The 21,667-nt window shown below is 36.1% G+C and overlaps 1 protein-coding gene across 1 annotated transcript in view; it reads left to right on the top strand.

The window, feature by feature from the left end:
- LOC121996366 overlaps nt 1-18,592 on the top strand; it is a 39,294-nt gene extending 20,702 nt beyond the window's left edge. The window contains exons 7-9 of the mRNA XM_042550316.1: nt 6,743-6,855; nt 15,479-15,722; nt 17,890-18,592. Of these exons, the coding sequence (XP_042406250.1) occupies nt 6,743-6,855; nt 15,479-15,722; nt 17,890-18,111 (579 nt within the window). The 3' untranslated portion in view covers nt 18,112-18,592. The remainder of the gene's footprint in view (nt 1-6,742; nt 6,856-15,478; nt 15,723-17,889) is intronic.
- The last annotated feature ends 3,075 nt before the right edge of the window (nt 18,593-21,667 follow it).

The following is a 21,667-nucleotide window of genomic DNA, read 5'->3' as shown; positions in this document are numbered from 1 at the left end:
AAATCTTTTAGTAAGATTGATTTCCACATTCCTTGCTACTCAACTTTATTCCTAAGGATTCCCAAATTTGTTGAAAATGTCGTCATAATGCCTGTCAAATCTAATTCATGTAAACAACTGAAAAATCTAAGCAACATGATGCCACAAATTAGAAACTAGAAACTTAAGGGTGGTGCCATTATAATATTAGATAATCCAACCATTTTGGAAAAACATATACTATTGCTGGCCTCTACTAGAGGCTTAACATGAAGTGAAGACTCTGTATTTACAAATTAGATGGTGAATTGTTGAGACCCTTGGCTATGGATCGCGTAATGGGATGGTTTACCGGCTGGTCGGTAGGATCAACCTTCGTCTTCTTGGTTTTACGACCTTGACGGCCTATGGTGGTAGGAGGGATTTGAGGCTCGAGGGAATTAGAGAACCTCTCGATCTATGGATTTAATTTCTTTCTTTTGTAAAACTCAATGATAGTTTTTCTTGCATGATTTCAACCATTTAAATACAACTAGGACGTTCCTTCTCAACAAAGGAATAAGACAACCCCTGAATAAGAAATGTTTTATTCTTACTAAAAATAAAAAGATACTAGACTCAATTCTACTTAAAATTAAAGATACTTGACTCAAATAAAATCAATTACTATAAATAATTATAGCTGCATCAATTTTCTTGATTTGCACCATCCTTTCTAAATCTGCTTCTCTTGATTTGCACCATCCTTTCTAAATCTGTCGTGCGTGTATCTCTTATATTTGATGGGCTCTAGATTCTCTTTTGTTGTATGAGCTCGGTCCATAACATTACTCCCTCCCTTAGAAACGGGTTTGTCTGCAAACACGAATGATGGGTAACGTTCCATGATAGCCACTGCATCTTCCCATGAAGCCTCGGCAGGGGATAAGCCCTCCCAATGAACCATAATTTGGGAGCGTCCACGATGTGAGCGATAGTCGAGAACTGCTAGAGGAGAAGGAATGTAATCTTCCTGATGTATGAGGGGAAGAGTGGGGATGCTAGGGATGCTACCATGATATTTCTTTAAAGAGGACACATGAAAAACTGGGTGGAGTTTGGCGTGGTTTGGCAATTGGAGTTTGTAAGCGACATGATCCACACGGTCAATGATTTTAAAAGGCCCATAAAAGCGAGGAGATAGTTTTGAACAAGGTTTGAAATGCCGTTTCGTGCCGCCCGGCGCGGACGGTTTTTACCGTTCCGTCGGGCGGCCGAAACCGGCACGGGAGGCGTTCCCGTCTCGGCGGCGCCGGAGGAGACGCAGGACGCCTCTGGCGGCGTCCCACGACGCCTTCGACATCGAAGGCGTCATGCGCGACGCCTTCTGCAGCGCCGAAGGCGTCATGCGCGATGGTTTTTGCGGCGCCGAAGGCGTCCGACGCCGCCGGACGCCCCTCGCGGGATCGCCTGCGATGATCGCGTCATCGCAGGCGATCTCGCGTACTGCCCGAGTTTTTTTTTTAATAATTATTTATTTTATTTAATTATTTTAAAAAATTCCCAAGGAGGATATGTAGAGGATGTGCGATATTTCAAAGAGACTTTTATAAACTCTAATTAAATTATCCTAATAAAATATATATTTAAAATTAAAATAAATTAAATAAATTTAATTAATTAATATTCTGAAAAAATAATGTTTTAAATTTCATTTAAAAATTTTAAAAAATATATAATAATTCTTATTTATATTCTAATATATTTTTTATTATTTAAATTCCATTTAAATTTTTAAAAAAATTCTAAATTTTTTTAAAAAAATTCCAATAAATTATATTTATATTCTGATATTTTTTAATTTTTTTTTAAATTTTTTTTACTTGATAGTTTTTACTATTTAAAATATATATTATTTAATTAATAATTAATTAAATGAATAAATAGTTAATTTATATAATTATTATTAATATAATGTAATATCTTGTATTAATTTATATAATAATAATAATAATAATAATAATTATTATTATTATTATAGATACTTCCATTTTAATTTGAATTATTAATATATCAATTCTATTTAAATAAAATTATTTTTAATTATTTTTTCTAACAATATTAAATTATTCAATAATTGAGAACTTATAATAAATCAATATACAACTTATTTTTATATACACAATAAATATATTTATCTTATAATTACTATAGATAAATAAAAAATACCGAAACTGTATCGGCACGACACGATACGATACTGAAATCGTATCGTTCCGGTTTGAGACCGAAACCTCGGCACGGGTCGAAATTTTAAACGTTAGTTTTGAATGCTTCTTGGACGCTAAACTTACTTGACGATAAGGCTGAAGCTTTAACAACACCTATCTCCTATCTCAAACCGTACCTCCCGATGGGATGAATCATATTGAAGTTTCATGCGATTTTGGGCAGCAAGAAGGTTTCCTCGTAGATTCTTCAAAAGTTGTTCCCGAGTTTGTAGCTCTTGATCTACTGATTCAATATGAGAAGTACCAGCCAAATATGATAATAGGCGTGGAGGCGATCACCCATACACTACCTCGAACGGGGTGGCCTTGAGGGACGTGTGATAACTGGTATTATAACAAAATTCTCCCTAAGAGATCCAATATACCCATTTCTTTGGAAATTCTCCCGTAAAGCAACGTAAATACATCTCAATAACCCTGTTCACGGCTTCGGTCTGGCCATCCGATTGGGAATGGTAAGCGGACGAGAAACAAAGTTGCGTCCCACTAAGGTGAAATAGCTCCTTCTAGAAAGAACTAGTGAAGGTTTCATCACGGTCGCTGACGATGGTTTCTGGAAGACCGTGAAGCTTAAAAATGTTATCAAAGAAAACTCGAGCCACCTTCACAACTGTGTATGGGTGTGATAAAGGTATGAAATGGGCATACTTAGAGAAGCGATCCACAACAACAAACAATACAGTTTTACCCTGAGATAGAGGCAACCCGTTAATAAAATCCATGGAAATATCTGACCACACTTGGTGAGGAACGGGCAAGGGTTGTAGTAATCTCGCGGGCTTCAAATGCTCCACTTTATTGTGTTGGCAGATTGGACATTCACGCACAAATATGTGAACCTGCTGTTTCATCCCGGACCAATAGAAATCTCGTGTAATTTGATATAATGCCTTCTGATATCCTTCTTGAAACTCATTATGTATCATGGTTATTATTTTAGAAGTGAGAGGAGATGTAGCAAGGAGATAGATTCTGCCTTTGAAGAATAAAAGTCCTTCCTTGTACTCCATGCGACCTTCGCCTTGTTGTGACACCTGAATAAGGTGCTGAATTTCCGGGGAAGTAGAGTATTCAGATTGGATGTCCTTTGTTAAATTTAATTTAGGCATGGAGATAGCGGTCAACTGTCCATTATTGTTGTCACAACATGAAAGTGCATCTGCGGCCACATTGTTTCGGCCTGCTCGATATTCGATGAGAAAATCAAAACCCAGCAGCTTACTAATCTAGTGTTGTTGAGGCGAGTTGGTAATCCGTTGTTCCAATAAAAATTTTAGACTGTAATGGTCCGTTCGAACCAGAAACTTGTGTCCCCAAAGATAAGCATGTCGTATAGCTTTGGCCAATCCGATGAGTTCTTTCTCATAAGCAGGGAGCTTCTTGTGTCATTGGGCCAAGGGACGGCTAAAAAAAGCAATGGGGCGTCCTTCTTGTTGTAGAATTGCACCAATCCCCATATCTGAAGCATCACAATCCACCACAAATGACTTTGAGAAATCGGGCAAGGCAAGTACCGGTGTGGAAATAAGGGCGATCTTTAGATTTTAGAATGCCAATTCCGCCGCCTCATTCCATTCAAAAGAGTTCTTTCGCAAGAGGCTAGTTAGAGGGGATGCCAACACTCCATATCCTTGGACAAATTTACAATAGTACTCCGTGAGCCCCAGAAAACCACAAAGGGCACGAAGAGTAGTGGGTTGTGGCCAATGGAGAACTGCATCAATTTTGCCATTATCGACGGCCACCCCTGAACGAGAAATGATGTGACCAAGATAGGCAATTTCCGTTCGAGCAAATAAACATTTAGAATTTTTTAGGAAGAGGCGTTGCTGCTGTAATATCCCAAAAACGAGCTGCAAATGGTGGAGATGTTCCTCCCAAGAAGCATTGTAAACTAGTACAAATTTTCTCAGAAAATCGCCAAAGATATTATTCATAAGAGCTTGAAAAATTGAGGGGGCGTTGGTGAGCCCGAATGACATTACTACGAACTCAAAATGGCCATGGTGAGTGCGAAAAGCCGTCATGGAAATGCTGTCCGGTTCCATTCGGATCTGGTGATATCCGGATCTGAGATCCAACTTAGTAAAATAAAAGGATCCATGTAATTCATCAAACAATTCATCGATCACAGGGATAGGAAACTTATCTTTAATTATCTTTTCATTGAGAGCCCTATAATCCACACAAAAGCGCCATGTGTCATCTGCTTTTTTTACCAGTAAAACTGGCGAAGAGAAAGGAGATGTACTTTGTCTAATCAGGCCCTTGGCAATCATGTCATTGAATTGACGCTCGATTTTATCTTTTTGAGCATGGGGATATCTATAAGAACGCACCACGATACGATTGGTACCTTTGTTCAAGTAAAATTTTGTGGTAGCACTTACAAAAAGGTGGAAGGCCGTTGGGTTTCTCAAAAATTGCAGTATACTTTTCCAAAATATGTCGTAGTTGTTTTTCATGAACTTTTGGAAGGGTAGTTGTTGTGAGAGAGACCACTTCTATTGTTAGAGTAGCACTCGATCCTTGTAAATAAATGGTGTTGCCGGTATGTTGAAAACTCATGCACATCTGGGAGAAATCCCAAAGGATGGGACAAAGGGTGCGAAGTCAGTTGACTCCCAACACTGCTCCAATGTCCCCCAATGGTAGAATGAAGAATTCTACATTAAATTTGTGATCACCCAAATAGATTAATACATTGCGGCATACCCCAAGACATTGTAGTCGTCGCCCATTAGCTACTACCAACTAGAGCGCTAGACTTTTATCAATAGATAAGCCCAAGATTGATGCAAGTGCTGAATTTAAAAAGCAATGAGTACTTCCCGAGTTGATGAGGACCAGCAAGGGGTGTGGTTAATTCGTCCTTGAATCCGCATGGTTTGAGGAGCATGGGTGCCAGTGATCACATTGAGGGAAATTTCAACATCCTTGACGTGGTTCTGTTCATCATAATCTTCTAATCCCTCAAGCCAAAAAAGATGTTTGCAACGGTGACCGGGAATGTAAAGTTCGTCGCAATTAAAACAAAGGCCCTTGGCACGCCGTTCTTCCATTTCCGTTCGATTTAATCGTTTGATAAATGGTTGCTTCGATGGCAGGACGGGGGTGCGCCACGGTGTGACCGTTGATTCAGATCGTTTGGAGCAGTGTTCATAAAGACGAGCAAAACTCATAGCCGAAATGAGATCTTCTGGGTGGTGAAGCTCGACTTCTACAGCAATATGATCTTGGAGGCCACTAATGAATATTTGCACTTCTTGTTCTGAGGTTAAGGAACTCGCTCGTGCCGCCAATTGTTCGAACTTTCGCTGGTACTCTTCCACGGATCCTGATTGTTGAAGTTTTGCAAGCTCGCCCAATTTGTTGTTGCGAATAGGTGGCCCAAACCTCAAATTACACTGATATTTGAATTCCTCCCATTGAATATGAGGTTGATCACGTTCGAGTTTGATGAACCATAGTTGACCATCTCCCTCAAGATGGAACGAGGCTAGGCCCACCTTTTCTTCCTCCAAAGTGCGTTGATGGAGAAAAAAATGGTCGCATCGATTGAGCCATCCTAAAGGATCAGACTCACCATCATAACGTGGGAAATCCAGTTTCGAATATCGTGGTATATATGAGGATCCCTCCTCATGACCATGATACCCTTTCGAGCGGTGCATTTGTGGATCGACATGATTGCTGCTTTCTTCACCTTGATGGTTGTTGTGCGAGTGTAGATTAGAAAAGCTTTTCGACAATTCCTCTAGTTGAGCATGGATGAGCTGCTGCCATTTTTCATTGGAAGTTTTATCCTCCTGGTAGATTTTGAGAAACGCATCAAAACGTTGTTGAAGTGCTTGTGAGTCACCCATTATGACGGGCTCTGATACCAATTTGTTGAGACCCTTGGCTATGGATCGTGTAATGGGACGGTTTACCGGTTGGTCGGCAGGATCAACCTTCGTCTTATTGGTTTTACGACCTTGACGGCCTATGGTGGTAGGAGGGATTTGAGGCTCGAGGAAATTAAAGAACCTCTCGATCTATGGATTTAATTTCTTTCTTTTGTAAAACTCAATGATAATTTTTCTTGCATTATTTCAACCATTTAAATACAACTAGGACGTTCCTTCTCAATGAAGGAATAAGACAACCCCTGAATAAGACATGTTTTATTCTTATTAAAAATAAAAAGATACTAGACTCAATTCTACTTAAAATAAAAAATACGTGACTCAAATAAAATTAATTACTATAAATAATTATAGCTAAATCAATTTTCTTGGTTTGCACCATCCTTTCTAAATCTGCTTCTCTTGATTTGCACCATCCTTTCTAAATCTGCCGTGCGTGTATCTCTTATATTTGATGGGCTCCAGATTCTCTTTTGTTGTATGGGCTCAGTCCATAACATGCATTTCATAAGGAGTTTTTTTATGCATCATTGAAGGAGCGGTCACTGCTAATTTCTTCCTTATTTGATTTCTTTAATTTTGCAGAAGCTCCTTCGACCTATGCTCCAACTGGGAGATTTCCTTATTTCTATGGCTTCGTGGGATGAACCTATCAAGTCCATAGTTTTCTGTTCCTTATCTTGTTTCATCATTTTCAGGTGTTGTTTTAGTAATTTTACTTGTTACTGAAAGTTGTTAGATAGTTTACTCCAATCTGAATTTAATTTTTGTTATGATCAGCTTGTTACCATCAATATATTTTAGTGGCATTTTATACATATAGATCTCATATTTCTGCAAAAATATGCTTCACGAAGGACCAATGGTTGTTTCCTGCTTACGTTTGATAATATGGAATTAGGAATAACTATTCTTTTGAGGGACATAATATGAACTTTCTAAAAATTATATTCCATGAAGATTCTCACTTTATGGGATTTATATGGGAATAAATATTTAGGACTGAGAGCTCATAACGCTAGATATGGATCATTATTATCTGCAGCTAACAATATAGCTTGACATAGAGTTTAATGGCAGGACAGAAATCATGTAGCAGACTAAATACTCAGACTCACGGCCTTTTGTTGTCATAGTATGCAGCATACTCTTCTTGGCAGGATAGCGTTCTTTTAGCTTAGTGATGAATATTCCATTCTGTCAGCTAAATTTATTCCACATGAGAAAACTCGGGCTATTATTTATTCAATGGATGAACATTGAGAAATTTAATTCTTTTCATTCAGAAAAGTGTCAGCAAATTATCTTCATATGCATGAAATTATCCAATTAAAACAAATATTATGACTCCCATATTTCTTTTCCATTGTAATTGGTGTCCTCATTGTGGGGATCCATTTTGTTATTTCATCTTCCTCTGCCTTAATGAGAAAAGGTTATCATAAAAAAAAATTAGTGAAACTATGAGACTTATTTGTCAAGGGAGCACAAAAATGATAAAAGGACTACACTTATGACATGGGTAAAAAATTAATCAAGCTAAGTTACTAAATAATTTTTGTTGAATATCTACAATGCTCTTATTGTACAATTTACCTGCGGGTTTAGAATTTATGGAATATTAATTTATTTCAGCATGTTAAAAATTCATGTATTGATGTAATTTCAAGTAACTACATAAGAGTGATTTGTGATTAGGATTCAAAAAATTCCGCTATTATGAATCAGACTAGAGTCCATTCTATCCCAACTAGTGTTTTAAATCGCATAGCGTTGGTTCATAGCGTTTTTGTCTTGTTATCCGTAGCGTAAATAGCGAAGGGCATTGTGCAAGCTTTTCGTGCACGCCAATTTTTAAATTTAAAAAAATAAAATATACTTATATAAGTAAAATAAAAATAACATAACCTAAAATTAATCATAATAATTCATTACATGTCAAAATATCCAAGAACAACAATTGAAAAAGTCTTATAATTAGAACAACGTAACCTACAAATAATCGGTATCATCCAAGTCTGTATCACTATCATCATCAATAGTATCTATGGTTAGAAAATTTCCACTTTCAAAAGTTGTTGGAATTACTCTATCATAATTTTCAGCATCAAGATGATTATCTTCCACATCAGCAAGACTCAACCTTGTTTTTTTGTTTTTGCTTCCACCTATTATATAAGAGATACGACATTTAAGAATCAATTATAGGTGAAGTAGATATAAGTAAATAATTTGCATATGCTTACTTGAATTTTCAACAACTTTTTTTTTTTTTAATTTGTAGGAGGAACTTCAACTATATCCTCAACATCTTCGACTTGCTTATTTGAGTCGAAAAGACTTTCAAAGAGAGCCGACGACACACTCACAATAGTACCACTTTCAAATAATTCATCATCTTCAAGCCATTTAGTAGTTACAGGGAGGACGGGACCTTCTTTTTCAGTTATCCATTCATCATCCGAATCAATTTCATCAACTACGATGAGATCAATCTTGTCTCTCGTCCTAATGCTTCTCTCTCTAAGCTTGAAGTTATATTTCACAAACACTAACGCATTCAACTTCACATGTTCAAGACTATTTCTTTTTTTTGTATGAATCTAATATTACAAAGAAGAAAACATATATAAAAAATTAAACAATGATATGAAAATTATAAAACAATTAAAATTCAAGTAGAGTTAGAAACTTAGAATATTCACCGATTCAAAAGTGCTCCAATTTCTTTCACATCCCGAAGCACTACAAGTGAGACCAAGCACTCGAATTGCAAACGTAGTAAGCTCGGATGTCTTACTTCCAAAATGTTCCTACCATGAGGCTAATAACATAAAGAAAATTACAGGAATGTATATATAATTTTAAAATAAGAATGCTAGTATAATTTTAAACGGTTACAATAAGTAAATTTTACCCGCAACATTCTTGCTTGTTTTGCTATTTGATTTCTGAATTCTCCTTTAGGTTTGTTATACGAGTCCAATTGGATGTCCGCTTTTAGACGAGCATACAATCCATCTCTAACTTCATCACAATTAGAAAATCTTTCTTCATAATGCAATTGCGGGTTCAAATAGTACCTGACCGCGCATAGAGGATGAAGTTGTGGAGTCCATCGTGAATCATTTTTTTTTCCAAATGAGTTTGGATTTTCTGTCAACTCCCCCACAATTAAATTTTATTGTCTCTTTTGCCTTATCCATAAGTTCATAAATATATCCCATGGCTGATCTCTCCTCCGAATCAACTTTCCTTAACACACTTACAAGAGGAACAACACTCTTAACACAAAATGCAACATGTGGCTAAAAGGGATCATTAACAACAATTCTCTTCACGATCTTCCCTTGAGTTGTTTGAGATAGTAGTGAACTAACCCAATCTTCGAAGCAAGCATTTGTTCAAGTGGTCTTTTAACCTTATACTTTGAAGAGTGAGAAATGAAGTAGCAAAGCGAGTAACAGTAGAACGGAGAATTTCTTTACCATTTGTGTACTTTCTCATCAAAGAAAGTATAGTCCCATGATCATAAAGGAACTTCACAACCATCTTAGCATGCTCAACTGTGTCAAAAAAAAATCTTCAACTTTGCAATATCCTCCAACATTAGATTAGTGTAATGCGCTGCACAAGGTGTCCACCAAATTCCGTGTCTAGTCTCTATAATTTTTTTTCCCGCCTTAATGCAATTTGAAGCATTATCCTTGACAATTTGAATCACATTTTTCTCTCCCACCTCATCAACAACATCATCAAGATATTTAAAGATCAATTCCCCATTTTTAACAGAAGCTAATGTATCAATAAATTTCAAAAAGAAAGTGTTAGGCGGGATTATTCACTAAAAAATTGATCAAACTTCTATTCTTTCCTTCCGTCCAACCATCAGACATAGTGCATCTATATTTTTTCCATGCCTTTTTATGCTCCTCATATATTAGGTTGATGCCATCAACCTTAGCCTTAAGTATCCAAGTTCTTAACTCATGCATTGAAGGAGGCTTGAACCCTCTTCCATATTCCGCAATACCTTCAACCATAGGCAACCAATAAGGATCATTCACAACATTAAACGGAAGTGCAACAGAGTAAATAAAATGACTAACTCTATGCTTCACATCAACAAGCAAATCTTTTTTGTATGCCGAATTTAGGATTGTTTGTCTAGGTTTCGAACGAACAAACCTATGAAGAGTACCTTTACTTTTTGATTCACCACTACCAGAACATCCAATTGAATTTCCACTTACACTTCCAACTTTTGATGATTGCGTACTCATACTCTGGGACCCTCACCAATCTCTCGTAACAATTCAGTTTGTTTGCTTTTAGATGCTCTAATTTCGTCAAGTGATTCTCTAATTTCTTGCTTAATATCATCCGGAACACTAACACAAGGTGCAACCTCTTCATGAGTTTGAGCTAAATGTTCCTTTAAGCAAGTAATCCCTCCATTCGATATATGATGACAAAATTTGCACCGAATAGATTTTTCCCCCTCCGTTTGATAACAATACTTCCAACCAATATCTTTTTTATCTTTTTTTTGACAAATTCGTAGACATTGCAAATTCCAAATATATAATTAAAATCCTAGAAAAACAAAAGAAAAAAATCAGAACAAATAATTAATTAATTAGAAAAAAATTCGGAATCAATCTAGGGCATCTGGATCGATCGATCCGATCCTTTCTATTTGCAGTGATCGATCCAGATGCCTGGCTTTAGCTACTGGAAATCGCGATTGCTTTTTCTCCTTCAAGAAATGAAAAACGAAAAGGAAACACCAAACGAAGAAAACCGAAAAGGAAGGTCGTCCCTTGTTGCCGGTCGCCGCTAGCCGATCGCTTGTCGCCTCTGCCCTACCTTCTCGAAGGTCACGATTCTGTTCGCCTCTGCCTCCTTGCCTCTACCCTAGTTATTTTGTAATCTGTTGGTGTAAGATGCGCTAGAATCAAACCTGAGTTTTGATGTTGTCAAAGGTTCAAATTAAGTCTTGTTATGATCTGATGATTTGTCTAAGTGTGTAGGCTATTTACTCAATCGGGAAAGCCCTAGTCACGGCCAGACAGTAAAGTCTAAACAGGTCTGGAGGACCCAACGTTTGGCAGGTAGGTTGAGGTAAATAACTGGAGGAGCGACAGTGAGGTCGGGTTCTTGAAGGGAACAACCTAAGGTCGCTGATCCAACTGAAGAAACTGGGAAGGTTTCCAAGTTGAGATCAAGACAGTCCTAACTATTATACTCATGCATTTTTCTACTCATGTATTATAACTGTGCTAACTTTGTTTTGCAGGAATATTATTGTTATATCGAACTAACTTTGTGTTGCAGAATCAAATGACCCCTTGAACTTTAAATGGTCATAACTTTTGACTCAGAACTCAGAATCAGGCTCTGTCAGTGGCCACGCGACCAGCACTCAAAAACCTTCATTTGACCAAGGGTTAGGTCGACTGAACAGGAGGTTTAGTCGACCGAAAAAGACATTTTATCAGTCGATCGAACAAAAGTTCAGTCAACCGAACAGGCAAATTTGGCAAAACAGATCAGGCTCACAAACATGGTATCACAGCATGATCGGTCGATCGAAAATGAGGTTCGGTCGACCGAACAGTAAAAGCATTAATGGAGGATTAAGTGCGAATCTCGGCGAGAAGGGAAGTTCACCATTCGGTCGACCGAACAAGGTTATCGGTCGACCGAACCATTAAAGATCAGTTAATGCTCGAAGATCAAATCTCAACGAATCCCAGCACAGAAGGAAGGGAGCGGGTTCGGTCGACCGAACCCAGGGATCGATCAACTGAACGTCGACGGTTCTTATAAAAGAGAGTTCGAGGTCCAGGGTTGAGTAACACTGTTTTGGTTTGAAATTCATCTCTATGGAAGCTTCTGCTGATCATGCTACTGCTCTACAACTTGCAAGCTACTCCATCCAGAAGTGCCGACCAATCTGCATCCTAAATCAAATTGTCGGTATATTTTTATTATAAGCTTGCATTGTAATTAACTCAAGTAAGATAGTTGGCTGTTACTATCTTACTCATCTTTTGTACGCACTGCTTCTTTCCGAGGTTTTCGGAAAGAAGAGACTTAGTGGATTGCCCATCGGTGCGGTCAAGGATCGCGGGCCTTGGAGTAGGAGTCGACCTAAGCTCCGAACCAAGTAACCGAATCTGTTCTCTACTTTTCCGCTGCACGACTTTGTTTTTAAAGTAAAAAAAAAATTTTAAAAGCGCGATATTCACACCCCCCCCTATCGCACTCATCCGATCCAACATAATCAACCATAGCGCCCGCTATGGGCTGCTAGGTCACGATAGCACACGCTATGTGCGCTATCGACGCTGTTGTCCTGAATAACATCGGCTATTCGAGACAATCGTTGATCGTAGCGCGCTATTCGTCACTATTGGAAACATTGATTCCATCATGACCATCTTTGAAGAGTGAGACATCTTTTTAGTACATAGAATGGACCATTGTACTTTTCTTTGTGGGACTAATGGGCATGGACCATTCTTTCTTCAACATTTCCTCTCACAGGCATCATGACTTAGAGATACTTAAAATGTGAGCCTAGCTCAAAGCCTATTGCATCCCTAAATAATATCTTTTGGCACGGTATATCTTGATAAGATATTGACATAATGAATCACCAATCACCGAGCTTATTCATGTAAATCTATTAGGCATAGAACACCTTAGCCTAACACATTATACAATCCATTTTAATTGGAAAAAGCAAGGATGAAGAAAAGGGTAGAAAATTATACCGTTTTTAAGAAAGGAATTCAAGCAACAAAATGAATATTCCATCATTTAATATGCTTGTAGAATTATTCATTTGCTATATACTTTGGTATGTGCATGTTATATCTCCATCTATATACCCATTCAAGACCTAGACTTCAAAAGTTTTTGCAAATGGAAAATAGAGAAATACAGCCTTGCTCATTTTCTATTTATTTTTATTGTGCAAAATCAAAAGGACATCCCTTATTTTTATTTTCATCAAAAGGGGCAGTCCATTTTGAAGGAAAAAAAAAATATATATATATATATATAAAAGGGGCACTCTTCCTATTTTTCATCCAAAAGTGCTGTTGTTCTAGCACATTATTGTAGTAGTTTTGTCAAAATTGCTATAATGGGTAGCAACTTTGGCCAAAATTAAACGTGGAACAATTTGACCAAAATTATTTGTGGCAGCTTAGATAAAAAATGCTATATTTTGTAGTAGCTTTGGCCAAAACTACTGCACTTTGTAGCAATTTTGACCAAAATTACTACATGTTATAGTACTTTGTGTAGCAAGTTTAATCGAAACTGTGACGACAGTATAGAAGATCTTGACCAAGTTCAAGTAATTTTGACTAAATTGTATAAGGATATTCTGAACAGTATTTCTTATGTAGTAATTTGGACCAAGTTGGGCAATTTTGCTCTATGTATAGTAGTTTTGGGCAAAACTGCTACAACGCTGGAACATGACATTTTTGGGATGAAAAATACAATGGGGTGCTCTTTTAGTATTATTTTTTTTAAATGGATCACTCTTTTGACAATAACGAAAATAAGGGTCTCATTTCATTTTGTTTCCCTTTTAAAATCACCATGGATGAAAATGTCACCAGAACACTAACTTGCTGCTGCAAGTTCATAGTTATAAGTCTGTGCTAGCAGTTCCTTTACTCTTCCAAGAAATCGTCATAATCTACTAAGTAACATGCAGTATAAGAATCAGGTTGCAAATAAACCTCTATGATATTTTGTTGTTGCAACAGCCATAATATATTCACTTTGCCAATATGCAATGACAAAATATCTCTTGCTTCTTGTATCTTCTATTAAATTCTTGCCTTGATCAGGTGGTTTCCCACTTCCTGTCCCTCTTCATCTTTCATATTCCTCCTATTTTCCGTTCTTTTTCACCACCTCCTCACTCTAATGGAAGAGTGAAGTTATAGTAGGATCATCCTCTCTAGTGATAGAATTCCCATCATCAAATTCAAATTGATTGGACTCTTCATTCATGTCCACTGCAGTTTCAATCTTGACTTCACACAATAAGTTGAAATTTCCATTATTTTCCACAGACCTAGCAGCAGAAGTGATCTTAACATCTGAGGACCAACATCTTCAAGGACAGGTTTCAAATCAACGTCCTCCATTGTCCTTAAAATATCACTTTGAACCACATAATTAACTTTTGAAATTCTTCAAGACAACTCACATTATTATGGAAGATAGGTAGTAATATAAAAACATAATCACTCTCATTGCTAGGTTAGAAGTTTCTCTGAGCTATTGGCATTACAGTCTATTTTGGCACCGTTGAATGTTGAGAAAGTTGCAATTTGTGCAATTTGTGCGATTCTGCCAAAAAATTGCAACCACTATTTTTACTGAATTTCCAGTTATAATTTGACAGTGATATCAAGGTTATAATTTAGTGAGTTACAAGGTTGTTCAGGCATAGTTTTCTCTGCACTTGCCTCAAACATTCTCTAGCATAACCAATTCTCTCTTTTGAGCAATCATCTATTTTATGAAAAATGGAGTGGTCGCGGTCATTAGAATATGGCTAAATATCGTAAGTAGAATGTAAAGAGTCGATGACAACACCTGTAACCCACACGTTGAAGGGTAACATGTTAAGGAAAAAGAAGATACAGGTAATATTAAAAAGCAAGCACCTCAGGTCAGATTCCTTAAGCCAGGATTTGTTTAATTGTGATGTCATTAGAGACTAAATCCCTATCCATATGCACATTCTTGAACCAAGCAGAGCTGTACGGCTTGTGTTTGTTTCTTGGTTCTTAAGTTAGTGTTAGAAAGAAGCAAGGTTTACAGGAATGCAAGTTGCTATATTTATTGATTTCTTAGGATAGACACACTTTGACTGGTTTGAAACTCTTGCTTTACTTTTTTTTTTTTGAGAAAGAGTTGAAACGTAGAACATGGTTTCTGTCAATTATTGTACTGTTTCCATTTTGAAAGGACCTTTGATGCTTTGATCGTATGAAATCTTGTTCTCACAGTATGCTATTGTGATGTACAAAAGCACTGAGAATATTAATAGATCTATTTCACATAATTACTTAATGTATGTTTTCTGTTGCTCTAACAGTTCTCTAATGTATGTTTTCTGTTATTTAAGTGCCGCAAGTCTCTTCATACATTTGGTTTTTCTTCTACTCAATGTTTCTAGGCCAAAAGCTTTTTTGAAATATTACAAAGTTGAAGCTACATTGCGATTAGATTAAGAAGCTAACAAGAGTTATTGCTACAAAGTTGACTGTTTGATTGCAGGGAATGGCTTGGATATGCTGTTGTTATGTTACTTTTATTTCTCGCCATCTTCATGCTGCTTACTCGAATAAGTAATCAAGGAAAGCCAATTGATCAGCTCAAGGTTAAGGTTCCACCTTCAATGACCACAATGGAACAGATATTGGCAGTTCAGAATGCCATCTCTCAACTTGAAGAGCTGGTCCAGGATGGAAATATTATTCTTTTGAAATTACGAGCACTGCTACTGGCTGTTCCTTCCCAGGTTTTGATTTTTCACACCTTAGTTACATTTGTTATTTGTTTTCATATTCAACACACTTGGATGCTGTCATCAACAAATTATTATGCTATGGAGGATTATGCAACTGTGTAATATCTATTATTGTAATATTCCTATTGATCAATAATATCTATATAAAGGTAGAGGGGGCTACCTAGGCTTCCTTGAAGTGGAAGTTCTAATTTTTCCCTCAACATGGTATCTGAGCTTCCTCCCTTTGCTCTCCACAATCTTCTTTGTGTTGTCCACGTCCAATGCCACTTATGACCCCCCTGCCTATGTGCTCCTTCATATTGTGACACCCTATAGCACCACTTGACCTCCACTAGTACACTCCAACCCACTTATCCTTCACTTGTGCATGACCATCCGCCCATGTCTGTGTCAGTTTCTCTTTGCCTTCATGCATTGCTTGACCTTTGCTTGTGCATGATTGTGCATGCATCTTTATATTGGTCCACCTCCCCCCTTGTATGTGCTTCTTCTCCACCCACGTGTATTTGTCCAACATATGCTTCATGCAACTCGAGCCTCACACGCCCATGTATGCTCCAATGCGCCAATTTTTTTTGTCAGATTTTCGAAATGCCTTGTGCCCCTCCGCCTGTGCATTGGATCACCGTTTCTAGTCCTCTCTTTAAATCAGTAACTAAAGGAGCATTTGGATCTTCATGGTCCTGATGCCTCCCCTGCCCCAGCCACCCATGCACATCCATTCATCCACCTCCACATGCGTCTGCAGCTCTCTAAATGCATCTTCACATAGCATAAAATAGGGTCAACTGAGTGCATGTGAGGTGGTTGATCTGGATTTATGATCTTTGCACGTGTGAGTTTCCCTCTTTCCGTGCAAGTTCATTTTGCATGTGCATCACCATCATCTCTCAGCAATCCCCGTGTGAGTTCATTCAACACGTTATTATTAATGGCTGAGCCCCTACGTGTGTATCATTACGTGCATGTCAAGCTGCCTTGCCTTCTTTCTGTGTCATTCGCAGATCTTAAGCCAATGTGCCCTACTTCTCTGCATGTGTCATTCTGTGGACCTCATCTCTCTTTTAGTGTTAAGATAAATTTGTACTTCTCTTTGCATGTCATTACATGGACATTTCAAGACGGATATATTCTCTCTTCTCACCACGTGTTATTCCATAGGCTTTAGATCACTCTAAGAATTTTTATGTCATTCTCATTCTGCGCACTTCTCTAGTTTCTCCTCTAGATGAGTATCATAGGTTGTATTAGTTGAATATATTTGCAACAAATTGTTTTTTATATTTGAATCAATTTGAGGGAAGCAATATGGATTACTATGCAAATATAGAATAGGTAAGAGGTTTATTGTAATATTTATGTAAACGAAGGAGCTACCTAGGGTTCCTTGAGGAGGAAATTCTAATTTTTCTCTCGACACAGTACAAAACGCATCAGGGTGACTATTCATAACTATTCAATAAGATAGGGAACTTTAAAATTAGTATGTACATCCATGTCAGTAGTCCATGGATTCAAACCTTTCCAACCCTAAGAAGAGGCTGGATGCACTGTGCACCATTGTAAAAAAAGCGAAGTTAATCGTGTTTTAATCATTGTTGCATAAGGTCAAAAATGTATCATTAATGAATCCCAAGCAAATTGGAAGTTTAATCAAGTATCTTAAGTGGGACTAAGCAATTAAATTTTCTTTGGAAGGTTAATCAAGTAACTTAAGTAGGAATAACTGTGTAAATTTTCTCTTGCTTCATATTCTTCATGTTTTTGTAAATGATTGGTACTTGGGAATTTGAAAGATTATTTTTGGTTTAGTAGTTTTTGATTCTTTAATCCCTGCCTACAGGAAAAGGTGAAAGATATGGATTGCATTATAAGGCATAATGTTATCAAAATAATTTAACATGATTTAGGAATTATTACAAAAATAAACACGAAAGAGCAGTTATTATTGTAGTGCCTGGTGGATGAACTGTATAAAACGTGAATAGTGTAATCATGTACATATATATAAATTCTGCAAGTGAATCTCCCTTGACTGTCAATCTGCTTACCTTTAGGAGTTTTTTCACTGATCTTGTAGTCATTTCCCTCTATTTGTGCATGCACTTTAATTACTAAATTGGTGTCTGTTTTCTTGTTTGATTCTTCTGGGCAGGCAACAGATAGAGCTATATTGGTTCTGGTTTTACTGGCATTTGCAGTAGCTTTTTTGCCTATTAAGTTTTTACTCATAATGGCATTCCTGGAAATATTTACTCGGAATTCTCCTCCACGAAGGGTGAGCTCTGAGAAATTTATGAGAAGATTTAGAGAATGGTGGTTCAGCATACCTGCAGCTCCTTTTCTTCTTGATGGAAATGATAAGAAAAAGAAGTGAACATATTGTCCATGACCATTGTGCATAATGTCGTTATCTGCATATCACCCGTGAAGAATCCAGCTGTCTAGGTCTCTACTGTGGCCCATGAAGATGGTAGACAATGTTCTTTGAATTAAACTCCTCTTTGTTCTATCATATCCTTCATGATGAAGATGGTAGAGAATGCTCGATGAATTAAACACTGTTCTATCATATCCTTCATATAAAACAGGACTTTGAATACTTCTCTAGGTTTGAGGTTCTTATACATAAGAGTTTGATTTTTGTTGATATTGACAAAATTCTGTATTTTTTTACAATAGCTTCTAGCACTGAAACTACAATTGCCATGGAACCTTGTTCTCCTTGCAGAAAGAGAATTGTTTTTCAATTTGCGGAAGTTTTTATCTCTTGGGCGAGCTCAATCGCCTTGAACAATGCAAGCTTAATTCTGCTGTAAAGAAGAGTTGAGAAAGTGTTTTCTCCCAGTTGTAACTCATGCTTTATTCTGCAGTTTATTTCTGCAGTTTATTTCTCTTTAGCTAGCTGGCCTTGAACAATGCAAGCTTAAATCTTCCGTAAAGAATTGAAAAACTGTTTGGTTGTCTGTTGTAATACATGCTATATTTTGATATAATGTTGGGTAATGATTAATCATGTTGGCCTGTGTTTAAGGTGGCATATTTATACAAGTCAAGGAGCATCAACAGGATAACTTACTATTTAAGATTTAGTCTATTAGAGCAACCATAATGTGTTGTATTAATGGTATATTATAACACCTTGGTGTTAAAAAAAGGTAGATTCGTTACCTTAGCGGTCTCCTTAGTGTCGGCCTCATGGATATGGAGGGAGGTTCATGCAGGTACACAGGCCATAGGCGCATGGCGGGGTAAATCCCAGGTCGTCAGTTCCTGAGAATCGACCCCTGGCTATTACGTCAGAGATATCATGCGTCCACCGTCTGCGCTACGCCCTGGGGGTAACACCTTGGTGTTAAAATCAATGTGAAAGGTTCTCTTGAACATGTTCAGGTCTTAAATGTGTTCAAGATAACGTGGGGTGGGCCAGGGCTAGCCCACCCTATGTATTTTTTTTATTTTATTTATTAAAAAAGTATAATAAATATTTATTTTATTTAATAAATATATTAAAAATTTTAATATTATTTTTTTAAAATAGTAAAATTATTTTTTAAAAAGTAAGATTATTATTAAAATAATAATAATAATAATTTAAATATTTGAAAATATATTTAAAATATATTTATTTAATATGATATAATTTTAAAATAATTGAATGAACTGTGAGATCTATAAATATGATTATTAATGTTAAAAGAAATATAAATGAAAGAGATATATTGATATAATGAATATGTTCAATGGATATTTTTTTGAGAAGGTGGTGTGTTATTTAATGGGAATGGGTTATGGATGTTGTTAACTGTGTTAAATGTGTTATTTAACGGGAATGAGTTATGGATACTGTTAACTAAATACAAACAAGGAATAAGTGGAGAGAATTAATATACAAAACTAGATAAAATGAGCAACGATTAAATTCTTGCTTGTAGAAGCTTCAAAGATTCTTAAATGGTACCAGAAGCCTGGTAAATAGGCATTGGCTCATCCTTACCGTTGTGTGCTTTTGTGCTACCAACGACAATGCGACAATACTCCCCTTCAAAGCATCATGAATCTTCTTAGTCTCTTTCTTTAATGAATTTGGATGATTATAGAGTATGTTGCAGGTCCACCATGGACGGTCCTAAATTCGGATGAGAAAAGGGTGAAGATTGTATTAGATTGTCAGCTTACATTGAATTTAGATAAATATTCAATAAATGAATCCATCAAATTTATTGTGTTAATGCTAAGTTGTTCTTTGGAAGGAACGTGTTATAGAGTCTGATTGTAGTGTCTTGACAAGGATCATTATATCTCCATGAGAACTCTAGTGTAGTATTAAAAATACAAGAGAGTTCATGTTGCGGAGTCCAATTGTAATGCATTAGCAAGGACCGCTATATCTTCAAGAGAACTTGGATGTACTATTAAATTGAAAGAATTCTTACGCTATACATTGGATAAAAATAAATATTATAGGAAAATTAATGTTTAAGTAACAAGAAATGAAGTTAGTATTATTGTAGAGAGTTGATTAAAGGATTAAGTTGTAGGAATAGTTAAAAAGGGGATATGATTATAACTCTCAAGATAGTATCGGTGAAATAAATTATTAATGTAATTAGCATATATATACCTCAAATAAGATTAGGCGAAGAAACCAAATCTAGGTTTTGGGACAATCTAGATGAGGTATTATAAAATATTTCATCAAATGAAATGATTTTAATAAGAAGAGATCTAAATGAGCACATAGGAGTAAAAAATAAGACATATGATAGAGTGAATGAGGGTTATGAGCTTGAAATAAAAATGGAGAGAAAATTATATTGGATTTTGTAATAACATATGACCTTATATTAGCCAATATGTTTTTAAGAAAAGAGACGAACGCTTGTCACGTTCAAAATTGAGAATAATAAATCGTAAATTGACTTTCTTATTATTAAGAAGAAGAATAGAAAGATTTATAAAGATTGCAAGGTCATATCTGAAAAATATTTAACTATCCAACATAAGTTAGTAGTACTGGATATACGTCTCAAACATAATATCAATAGAAGAAAAATATGCACCGCTCCTAGAATTAAGTGGTGTAAATTAAAGAATGAGAAGTAAAACATATTTAAGGAGACGATAGAAATATAAGTATTAGGAGAAATATATGATGACTAGAGTACGACATGAGATAAAATGATAACAAAATTAAAAATAATAGCCAAGAGTGTACTTGGTGAGTTAAAGGGACGCCCACCACCTAGTAAAAAATCTTAGTAGTGGAATAAAAAAGTATAGGAGAAAGTGAAGGAAAAACGAACAACCTATAAGGTATTATATACATGTAAGAACGAGTAAAACTTAAAAAAAAAAATATAATAACCAAGAAAGAGGCTAAGAAAAAAGTGAATGAAAATTTTCAATGATTATATTGAAAATTAGATATAAAAGAAGGAAAAAGAGACATTTACAGAATATCTAAAGTGAGAAAGAGAAAGATAAGAGATTTTATCCAAATAAAATATATTAAAGATGAATGTTATAAGGTACTAGTAAATTATGAATAAATAAAAGAGTGACGAAAAATGTATTTTTATTAATTTTTTAATGAAGGCTTATGTGACCAACTTAACTCAGGTAATTTAAGTAGGTCAAATGAGTATAAAAATTTAAATTTTTATCGTAGAATTCAAATTATAGAAGTAGAATAAACTTTAAATAGGATGCAAAATAGAAAAGTAGTTAGACCAGTTAATATTTCGATAGATGTATGAAAATATCTAGGAAAATAAGGTATTGAATAACTTACAAAGTTATTTAACTTGATATTGAAAATGAAAAAAATATCTGACTAATGGAGGGTAAGTACTCCAGTTTTCTTATATAAGACCAAAGGAAATGTACAAAATTATACAAACTATTGGGGTATTAAACTAATAGACATATCA

The sequence above is a fragment of the Zingiber officinale genome, chromosome 6A (assembly GCF_018446385.1).
Source record: "Zingiber officinale cultivar Zhangliang chromosome 6A, Zo_v1.1, whole genome shotgun sequence".
NCBI classification, from domain to species: domain Eukaryota; kingdom Viridiplantae; phylum Streptophyta; class Magnoliopsida; order Zingiberales; family Zingiberaceae; genus Zingiber; species Zingiber officinale.
The sequence above is the reverse complement of the archived record's forward strand: the minus strand, read 5'-3'. Positions and strand labels throughout refer to the sequence as shown.